At 43.1% G+C, this 11,628-nt stretch overlaps 1 protein-coding gene across 1 annotated transcript in view; it reads left to right on the forward strand.

The window, feature by feature from the left end:
• Positions 1–9,530, forward strand: part of pip4k2aa (phosphatidylinositol-5-phosphate 4-kinase, type II, alpha a) — a 34,994-nt gene extending 25,464 nt beyond the window's left edge. The window contains exons 7-10 of the mRNA XM_080020665.1: positions 5,568–5,681; positions 6,889–7,129; positions 7,997–8,100; positions 9,427–9,530. Of these exons, the coding sequence (XP_079876791.1) occupies positions 5,568–5,681; positions 6,889–7,129; positions 7,997–8,100; positions 9,427–9,507 (540 nt within the window). The 3' untranslated portion in view covers positions 9,508–9,530. The remainder of the gene's footprint in view (positions 1–5,567; positions 5,682–6,888; positions 7,130–7,996; positions 8,101–9,426) is intronic.
• Positions 9,531–11,628: the final 2,098 nt, after the last annotated feature.

An 11,628-nucleotide genomic window follows, 5' to 3' on the forward strand; every position in this document is an offset into this window, starting at 1 on the left:
AGAAGAATATGACGGATACAAATCCAGACATAAACTTTCTTGTAAATAAACCCAATGTTTTATTTCCCAATAAGATGACAATCTTAATAATTACATTTTGATGCGCTTTCCTGTGGATGGTTCCATACTGCTGACATGTTTGCTGTGGAGAATAATCGTCTCAGAGCCAGGATAGTAACATCACACACTGTGCTTCCGAATGGTAATGACTTTTGGTGGAACGCTTAACTATGCAACGTAGGAGAGAGAAAATGTGTTTCGATTGGAAGGTACAGTTTGTGGAAAAGAAAAGACAAATAAAAGCATCACACAAACGCCAAGCACGGCAGTGTTTTCTCCAATCTGCATGACCTCCCTTCTCATGCATGTGTCTGCATGGTACATAGTGTCTGACGAGGACATTGATTCTAACACACATTCCAATATGTATGGACACTGACCTCATTGTATTGCATGCCGTGAACATGTCCTATCCTAATCACATAAGACATGTATCTTTTATGTCTTTTTATTTTAATTTTTGCTATTTATTTATTCATTATTCTTTTTTTTTTTTTTTTTACATCTAAGTTTTTCTCTGGCTTTCTGGAGTTGGTATTTGAGGTTGCAGCTCAGCCAATAGAGGTTTGCTTTGTTGGTGACGTTTGTTGGTGACTTCTGGCACTCAGTGAGTTTGCTGTCTTAGTTTATTTATAATCTTACTATTAACTATAATTTCTCTTTATTTTAGTTCATTGAGATCATAAATTATTCACCATAGCGAGTGGATATGACATAAATGATGTGTTCCAAAACAAAGAAATGAATTCTATACTAGTGTCATTGTGGTGACAAAGCAGTCAGTTATTGATGACCTACAGTATGTTGGGCCATGAACCGCGGATTAAGTTCATTTGAGCTTTTGCAGTGTCTGTTACTGTGACCTGGAAAATTAATTTTGTGTATGTAATTACCTAGTGGCTTTTGGCTTACCACCTGTGTCTGCACCGGGTTTCAGCACAGTAGCCTTCCACTGCTGTTGTTTTTCTGTTTTTGTTTACTCTCCCCTCACTCTCCAGGCGGGCACCGGCTGGTGTCTCCAGCAGGGGTACGTGGCTTTGACGCGGGGGTGTGATTGTGCAAGGTCTGCCTGGGGCTTTGTTTGGTTCCATAGTGCAACCTGCTTTGCATTAGGTTTTTGAGCACGTCTCGCGTACTAGATGTGCAAGTTTATAGAATGCCAGTCTCAGTTGAGTTTGCCCTTGTATCCTGGCGTAAGCTCCTAGACTCCCAAGTGGAACTCTGCCAGTCTGTTTGCTTTCTCTGCCAGGTGCTCTGCATGATACAAATACCAGCACAGACAAACCAGTCACCCATACAGGAAATATTCTTCAATTTCTGATCAATTTGATAACTATTGATTTTGTTTGTTTCTTTTGTTTGTTGTTGAATATAAAGAACATTATGTACAGCTGAAATTATGAAAGCTTTAGATGTGTTAAACCATTAGCTGACGCCAAAAGATGAATAAACTATATTTTATATATATATATATATATATATAGAGTATAAGGTGATCAATGCAATCAATCGGATGGACTAGTCATTGTGCCGGGTTTAGTTTCAGTGCATCCCTTGGTGTCATGCCTTCATTTTACCGGCGAGCTATCAAGACGGTGTTCCTTCAGCCAAACCCTAGTGAGCCTGTGGCGCACATTCAAACTCAAGGATTTGATACAATTGTGCACTGTATTTTTCTAAAACGCTTTGCTGTTACTTCCAACTTCCTTCCTTCCTCCTTCCCTCTCTTCCGTCTTCTCTCCTTTCCTCCAACCCTCTTGGCTCCCCCTTCTCTAGCAGCCGCGCCCGCCAGAGGATGTGCCCCCACGGCCCAAATCTGGCAACGTTCAGCAAAGGCTGCAAACACTGCGGATTGCTACGCGCTTTTACTGCGCCATGAAACACGTAAGAGATGTAAGAGAACCAGGGCTCATATACCAGGCATGATCTATAAAAAAAAAACACTTAATTTTTTTGCGTTTGCTATTTGTACAGCAGATGGCTGTTGTCCCTTCCTCAACTTGACCCACTGATTTAAAGGACGCATTCCGCGCACTTTCCATTCCATTTACAGTCGCTCTTCTATCAGTCGCTCTTTTACTAACAGCCAGCCCAATCAAATTTTTGTCAGTCAGTCCATTTCTGTTTCTACAAGCCTCTAAACCACAGGATTTAGCATCTAAATCCATGAAGTAGCGATGGGGACAATTTGGTGGTGGTTGACGAGGACTGGACAAGTGCTTGGCAAAAAACTGCAGGTTATAGAAAGAGTGGCGTTGAGTAGTTCTGATGAGAACATTAATTTGGTTATACAGCAGTTTATACTCTTGAGTTAGAAAGAGTCTGTATTTCAGTGTCAGAACTAATGTGAGACATGAACTGAGTTAATGAACACCCAACGCAGCGTTTGGCACAGTAATTTAAAAATAGATCCCAGCTTTGTTGCCATTGGATTTCATAGAGATAAAACAAGATAAGAAAAGTTAAGATCTTTTTTTTTGCGTTAGGTTGTACATGGATAGAACAGTTAGATCTGTGTTGGGAGCGAACACAGACAAAATGCTAAATCTTTGCAAGTAGTCATCAACGGTTAGCATTTTCACATTGACTACGTGGTTAGTTGTTGTTGCAGTTCAGCCTGGGACTTCTCCTGTTTTGAGGGCATTAACTTGCCCTGTCTGTTACAGACTCGGTGTTCGGAAAACATGTGATTCAATTCTTGTGTCAGCCCACCGATAGTTCATTAAAATGGCGGCCATTTGGAGCGTGGCCATTGAGAAGAAGACCAGATTCTATGCCAGGGTGGTAATAGTAAAGATATAGAAATATGCTATGGTAAAAATAGTAGTAATAATGATAGAGTGCATTGCATAGAGGATAATGTCTTTATATGCCCCTGCATCACACATACTCACTCCTAACTGTGTTTGAATCTTAGACGTACAAACACCTTAGCCTTAGGTCTTGTACTTGTACGCTCACATACCCAAACCATTAATTATGCATACACCACTGGCAGGGGCCATATCTTCACATCAAGCGATGTTATGTCTGTGGCTGACCCAGATTCACTAGTACTGACTGGATGAAAGAAGGCCAATTTGTAAATCTATCCTGAGGGAAAGGAGTCGAATTGAACTACTATGGTGTTTGTCGGATGTTGTCAGTTTAATTTGAATACGTTGAGATATTTCCCACCATCGCTGGGTTTGCTGGATCTCCCTGGTGATCATTCTATTTAAAGACCTGATTATACACATTCAGGCAAGACTTTTGCCTGAATGTGTCTGCCTGGAGGGTTCCAAAAGGTAGTTTAGAACAAATTCCACCACCGTGCCTTCAGTCAGGAATCTATTAAAACATAATAAAACAGTAATGTGATAGTCTTTTGCGTAAGTTTCACAAAATTTACAACTCCGCAGTTGATGCCGTTTATTTGTCCCCTGGGAACAGTAGGACATAGAGATAGGCCAGAGGCCGGCGGAGGAAAAGCGATGAGAGGGATTTATATCTGCGGAAAACTCATCGCATGACAGCATGACGAGACTCATCTCCACTCCACCCTTTCTTCCTGCTTCTTGTTTTCCTTCTTTTTTTTTCTTTCTGTCACCCCAACTCGGTGCGCCGCGCAGATTCTGAATTTAGTGTGAACGGTAAGCAAGAGCTCACCTCGAGGATCCTACGCTTCTCTGAAAGAAGATGTACGGGTCGAAAGAAGGGTTAGTGCCGCTTTGAAAAGGGGAGGTTGAACGGCGGTGTGAATGGATGGACTGAAGACGATGGATGGGGAGAGGTGGACTCAGGAAGAGGATTTGTTGACAGGTCTACCGCGTTCTTTTTCCAGGAGGACGTGCATGCTCCACCGTTGACCTTGAGTTGCATTCCAATTTTATTTAGCCTCATCTGCGTCCACGCCAGCGATTTGCGCATCCCATCTTCTTAGCACATGAAAGGTCTATGTCTGTTTAAATATATATGTGCTCGCTGGTCCGATCTGTGTGTGTTTTTGTATTCCGCGTCTTGTCTGTGTGAGAATGTATCAGCTGTTTATGTCTGTGCCGTTGTGTGTAGTCCCGGCTCATTTTGCTGCAGAGCGCTGTTATGTGTTGCCGCTCCTTCTCATGCTGCCCTAGAAACACTTTGGTAGCCAAGCTGCTGCCCTTTTACCTCATTTCCTTGTCACTACTTCCTCAGGGCTTCAGAAATATGCCCCTGTCCTACCTCACACGATACATATGCCATCCACAGGCCCTTGGCGGTATTGCAGCAAACTGGATTAGAGGATCATTAATATTAGTAGCATGACATTTTTAACAGGAAACTTCCTTCAGTGTTGCTTCTAGGTTGAATGTAGTTAGACTCAGGCAGGATGCGCTTTTTTTTTTTTTTAGAGTTATCGTAGATCATTTGTCACGTATCTGGTTAAAGCCAATAACCAGACCTTGCTTTCCAAACCGCATCTTGATCTGTCACCGGAACAACTTGCACTACCAGCGAAATCACACAGCTGCGATGCTGCTAGGAACCCAGTCTGTTGCACTTCCTCTTTAAAATGACACAAAATCCACCAGATGTGTGTCAAGTAGGCAGCAATAAAAATCTTTATGTGGGAATTCATGAGTACATGCTAACGTGGCCACTGTGACATGTATTATATGTATGTAATAGTGACAGTTATGTTACATTTAATGATTGTGGCAATCCTTTACAGGCATCCGGTGGATTTGTGTCCTTATGTCTGCATGTAGCATGGTTTCTATAGTAAAATATAATGTCCACATATTTATTTTTACCTGAAAGGAGGTCAGAGTTGGTTTGGGCAGTCTCCTGTCTCAGCCTTCTCCTCGTATGTTTATCTCTGGTGTTAAAGCTGAGACAGGCGTGTCTAACCAACTACAGGTTCAAACCTCTTTTATGTCTTGTGCAGTGTTTCAACATGCAGGTTCACCAGTCTATTGTAGAAAGCAATTTATCTTTTTGGCTGGTTGTTATTTGCAAATTACAGCTGAATATTTTTGAGAAATGTGTTTTATCGTCATAAATACCAATGGTCTGCTTGCTATAAATAAATAATGAAGGAGCACTTTTGAAGTATAATTAGATTAGCTACCCCAGTATCTTGGTGATCATGCTTTTTGAAATGGCGTCTTATTCTGTTATTATTAAAGGAATGAGACATGAGGAATATATTAAGCAATTTGAATATACTATGATTGATTGATTTTTTTGGTAATAGAACATGAACATTAAGAATAATTATGATTATCCCCATTCCTCTGTTTTCTCAAACTATGTGTGACATGAGATGGAAAAACAGTCTTTCACATATGTAGTATAGATATATGGTATAATTTGATATTTAACATTCCCTTTGTATTGTGGAAAAGGAAAAAATTAGAAACCAGGTAGAAACATAATCAGAAGCCAATCTTAGCCAGGTCTGTTGCCTATCAAGCTAGTCTAGTCCTCTGGTTTTGACTGCTGTGATGTTGTTTATCTGGTCACTTGGCGCCACCACTAATGAGCAGGCCAAGGAGCTGCCGACTTACAAGGATAACGACTTCATCAGCGATGGGCAGAAGATCTACATTGATGAGGAGAATAAGAAGATGTTCCTGGAGAAGCTGAGGAAAGATGTGGAGGTATGTGCGTGAATCGAAATGGAGTGAAAGCGGAGAACACTTAAAAAGATAAAACGTTGAGTAAAAATGCAGGTTCGAAAATGCAGGAATCATGCTCACATATTGATAGACATTTGTGACAGAACAACTGTATGTAACTGTATGTATGAGGTTGGGAATGTGTTTCTCTGAGTATTTGAATGTTTACATAATATAATTATATCATTTTATTATATCATTCTAAAATAAAAACAAGCAATAATGTGTTTGAAGGAATAAGGGGCTGTGCGATGCAACCATATGATATTGTGAATACTGGAAGATTTGGTTTATCACGATAAAATAGCAGAGGTCATATGCCAAAAGGTTGCTTACCTCCGTAGTCTGGAATGGTTTGAGTTTGCCAAAAAAATCAGACAGGAGTGAGGGGGGAAATTAACATCCAAACTCCGCAAAGAGGCCTCAGCAGCAGGGTACGCCATAAACTATTCAGGAACCTTCCAAGAAAGCAGAGAAAGATTCATGCACCAACATAACGTCTAAGTACCGTGGAAGGAAAACGTCACACCTCAACCCAAACACTCTTAATCCAAGCATTTGAGAGATGCACGTCTTCTGACCATTTTTTTTAAAGTAGTCTACCCCCGCCCTTACAAGACTCCAGTTTTCAACGGCTTCTTCTGAAACTGCTCCACAGCTGTGCTTGGAATGCAGTGACAAAACTGCCGTGAATTTAAAATGGAATCCGAACTAAAAATTGGTTCAAATTCATACAATTTCCGTTCGAAACTCGCACTTTGGCATTTTTAACCAGCATGTCCTGTATATTTTATCCTAAATCTATCAACAAAAGGACACCCAGCTTCAGAGCTTCTCGGAAGCCTAAACTAAGTTCAAATTCACAGATTTCTTGTGATTCACGATTTGGCTGTGGAGTACCACACTGTTTATTTTATTTTTTTGTTTTGTTTTTTTGTTTTTTGTAACTTCAGCATTTTCATGAATATCGTTAGAATTAAAAAAGATATTTATGATTGCATATTATTTCCATATCACCCACCCCTAAAAAGAATAGAAGGGAGCAAAAGTATTGTGGCGAGATATCTGCCCTGGGATATATATCTGGGATATCCCCTCGCTCCGTCTCTGTGTCCTCCTGCCTTCCACTTCATTTACCCCGTCCTCCCTCTCCTTTCCTTCCTCCCCTGTCCTCTTCCCTCCCGTCCAGTTTCTGGCCCAGCTGAAGCTGATGGACTACAGCCTGCTCGTCGGGATCCACGACGTGGAGCGAGCCGAGCAGGAGGAGGTGGAGAGCGAGGACAACGAGGGGGAGGAGGAGGGCGAGAGCGACGGCGGGGGCATCGGGACGCCGCCCGACAGCCCCAGCAACACCTTGGACAGCACCAAGCCCCTCTCGCCGGGGGAGTTTGACCCCAGCATCGACGTGTACGCCATCAAAAGCAACGAGAGTGAGTGGCCAGCAGCGTTTCCGATTGACCCGTTTTACATAAGAGTGTCGCAAAGTGCAAGAGCACACCAGGCTCGGCTGCCCGCTTGGGTCAACTTTTTAACCTCATCATCAACGGCATATTATATTATACAAGCAAGGCCATTAGGGTGGGCATGTTTGAATGGTCTCCTTTGTCAGATTGACAGTTTGAGAAAGAAATGTTTTTTTTAATTTGTTCATGTTTTGACTTTGATTACTGGAAATACAAAACAACTCAAAATGCAGATCAATAATCAAAGAACTCCCTCCACTAGAAGTCAAACCGTCAATACAAAAGTCTTGGTGACAACAAGGGGTGCTATTACCAGCCATTTTCCATGTCGTCTTTCTAACAGGCCTTTAAATGTTCTTGAGCGTGAAATAATTGTGAGGGCAGATGCATGTCATTCTTTTATACACTAGTTGCCTTGCTCTGATTAGTGCATCTCCGCAAAAGTTTATACCTGTTTAAGATAATGCTACCTTTAGTTTACGTTACGCCAAGACTACTGTCATCGCCCTGTGGTTACAATTAGCTGACAGTGAAACTAAATAGCTCTTGGAGATTGCATGTGAATTTTACCAGCACCAATATGCGCCGAGTCTCCAAATATATTTTCCACAGGCACATTTTACATAACGGTGGCTATACCCAATTTGGCCTGTGACACAATCATAATTTGGGTCCGACAAACTTCTACTCTGTAGTACATGAACATGCCTTGGTCACTAAAGAGTGTTTTGGTTTTGTGGCTTCAGTTGAGCCCGCACTGAGAAGGAGATTTGTTATAAATATTTTTGGTTCCATTTTAAGTGGCACTAAATGAACACTGGTTGCAACCTCCAGGTGCTCCCCGGAAGGAGGTGTACTTCATGGCTGTAATAGACATCCTGCAGCATTACGATGCCAAGAAGAAGGCCGCCCACGCCGCCAAGACGGTCAAACACGGGGTAAATGAATGTGTTCTGGGATTATTAAATGATGACTAGGTTCTTAAACGGCCAAACTGCATGTTGTGCAGCACTTGAAGCTGTTGTTTAAAACTACGTGACTGTATGTCTCTGGTGAGAATGATGCAAAATGCTCCAAGCCTCTGCGCAAATATGACGATCATAGATACACACACGCTAAAGAAAGCTCTACCAAGGGTTCCCACATGTCCTGGAAAACCTGGAATTTTGTAATGGAGTTTTCCAGTCATGGAAAAGTCATGGAATGTGCTGGACGGTTAATGCAATGTGCAACAAAATTATTTTCGTTCAACAGTACGATATATAATATTATACTGGTGCACCTATGTAATATATAATATATGTATATGTAATATTATACTGTAATATATATATATATATATTAATATTATATCATATATATTGATAAAATTTGAACTTGCTTCTCTGGGTAAACTCTGTCAGGTGTTCTGGCTGATTAGACTTTTTCTGAGGTTCAACCTGGCCAGATTTTCACTTCGACCTTTTAGGACGATGTTGGGGTTACTGCGGTTATTGAAGTTGTCAGTGTTACACAGTGTTCGGGCATACACCGATTACATTACTTGCCCTCTGCCCCCACTGTCATTTTACTTTTATATATATATAGAGAGAGAGAGAGAGAGAGAGAGAGAGAGATCTATATATATAGAGCGAGATATAGATAGATAGATGCACAGTATATAGAAATAAAACCCATTTAGTTACCCATTAAACGTACCCATTATCACGTATAAGCGCCGACGTTCATCAAATAAAAACAATTGTAATTTGTGAAATACTAAGTGTGTTATCAATACTTAGTCAGACGCTGAAAGAACAATGAAAGTGTCTGCTCGTGCGCACAGCAGAGTCACAGCACATTCTGCTTATCACGGGAGGAGAGGGGAGAAGGCTCTAGGAGACCTTATATCTGGTATAGATCGTAACCTGTCTCCCTCCATTCCGTAATTTGCGCCCGTGCATAACGGGGAGACACCGCCCCCCAATGATGTACATTGTCCCGCCCCCAACAGGTGCACCAATACTGACATAGTCGAGTCAAGGAGATTCCAATCAACCCCGTTTGCCCTGAGAAGAAGTCTATAGAGCAGAAACGAGTCAAAAGACCAACGTGAGCGGACAGGGTCTTAAATATGAACACATGTGCCGGTCACGGAAAAATGTCCTCGGAGAAGATTTCTCGGGCAGTGTGGGAACCCCGTGCACACAGGCGCGGACACAAAACCAAGCGAGTGTCAGTTCAACGTCGCAGACGGGAGACTCACTCTGTCTCTCGTACCGCAGGCCGGGGCGGAGATCTCCACGGTGAACCCGGAGCAGTACTCAAAGAGATTCTACGACTTCATCACCACTATCTTGTCATAGCCCCGAGGAGCGACGACGGGGCAAACGGAGGGGGAAGGGAAGGAGGGCGGGAGGGCTGAGAAGGGGAGCTGACTGAGGGGGGGGGGGGGAGAAAAAAAAGAACCCCCATCGAGAATCTGAGGAGATCAGGCACTGTGATGGCATTGTATCACTCTCTCTCTCTCTCGCTCTCTCTCGCTCACTCGCTCTCTCTCGCTCTCCCTCGCCCATCCTTCGCATCCCTCCTCCTCCTCCTCCTCCACCTCCTCCTCCTCCTCCTCCTCCTCCTCCTCCTCCTCTCTTTCCCCTGCGCTCTGCAGCTAAAAACCATCATTTGTTTACATTTAACCTCTCCTCCGTTGTTTTCCTTTTTTTGTTACGTCGGACCATAAAGTTGTGGAAAGCAGGTGTTCCAGTCTCTGTTTTTGTATAATTTGATTGTTTTTATTCTTGTCATATTGTTTATTTGGGAATACGGCTTTTTTATTGCCTCTACGTGTTTTCTGGCGCCCTTTATTGCATTTTTTTTTTTTTTTTTTTTTTTTTAATTGTTTATATGATTGTTTGTTTGTTTTTTTTTGTTTGTTTGTTTTTTTTTGTAGTCCTTTCCTTTGTTTTGATGTGAGAGGTAAGCGCGGGAGGGCGCGTTGTGTGGTTCAGTGTTAGGTCACGGGGAGTTCAAAGGTCAGTCAACGGCACCGCGTGACGTCGTTTGTTTTTGTTTTTTTGTTGTTGTTTTTTTTTTTTTTTTTAAATGGCCGACAAGCGGGTGTGAGCGGATGTGAACAGGAAGTTTGTTGAGCCTCCTCCAATGCAATCGCTTCGCTTCAGGAAGTAGGATCCAGTCTTCCAAAAGGCCAACAGCCGGACCCCAGCCTGCTGCCATGCATGCATGTCCTCACCCCGTGGCTCCCTCCCCTGCCAGTCACCCCCGCCCCCGCCCACCCACCGCAACTGTTCCGCTTCCCCAAACCCCGTAACTGGTTTACAATTAACGTTTGATACCTGGGGGTTTTCTCTCTACCACACGCACACAGACACACACACGCACGCACACACACACACACACACACACTCACACACACACGGTGATATCCAGTAAATCATATCGCTTGTCGACGTTGTTTTTTGTCTAGATGTTTGTGAGTGGCCGTGTGTCCCTGTTCCTCTGTACAGCTCTTCCGAGACACAGCTAAGGATGATTGAGGGAATGACGGTGATTAAAGTGCGAGGTAGGAGGAGGAAAAGGAAATAGAGCACACAGTTGTTAACCGCTAATTCATTCGCTACCTTCCAAAAGCAAAAAGGAAAGAGGGGGAAAAAAAAAAGGAGAAATAAACGCGTGTTAGTGGCGTCCTGTGACATGTTGCGGCGGTTGATTTAAAAAAAAAAAAATAAATAAACGTCTTTCAATTCCCTGTGCGAGCGTCCATTAAAAAACACAAAAACAACAGAAAGAAAAAAAAACAGAACACATCACGAGCCCCGAACTTTCCGTCGTCATCAGCACCTTATAATCGAAATCAAAAAGTGTTGCACTCTTTTTATTTTTTTATTTTTTTATTTTTCTTTAATTATTATTATTATTTTATTTTTGATTTGCTCTTGATCTGTTACATGCACAACGAGAGCGCCGTTAAGAACGGGTGGGAAACAGCTCCCTTAACGTCGAAGGTCGCGGGTTTCGCCCCAATCCCAAATCCTTTCCCCGTCACCCACCCCACCGCCCCCCGTCCCCCTCGCACCTTTGCCGGAAGTGCGAGGGGATCGGACGACGTTCGTTCCGATGCTGTTCAGCGGTCGCAATATTTGACGGGACAAAAAGGGAACAGGGCTCAAGCCCTGCGACGGGGGGCCGAACGGGCGAGAGCTTTCCGACCCGACCCATTGGGTTCTCCGAATCGGGCCCCCGCGACTGTGCTAGTGCTGTCAGGACGGACGACAGTTTACCTCCAGCATCGTACCAGATCACACCAACCACAAGCAGGCGGTGTGTGCGTCAGTGTTCCATTAGGGGGGGGGGGGGGGGGGATGTAAAGTTTCGCTTCGGTCGCGCCGAGCCCATTGTTCTGTTCTCAACCTTGGAAAACGAGTCTGTTAGTCATTGTTGTTTGTGCTGTGATTGTTGTTGTTATTGATGTT

Source organism: Zeus faber (genome assembly GCF_960531495.2).
Source record: "Zeus faber genome assembly, chromosome: 19".
In the NCBI taxonomy this organism is placed as follows: domain Eukaryota; kingdom Metazoa; phylum Chordata; class Actinopteri; order Zeiformes; family Zeidae; genus Zeus; species Zeus faber.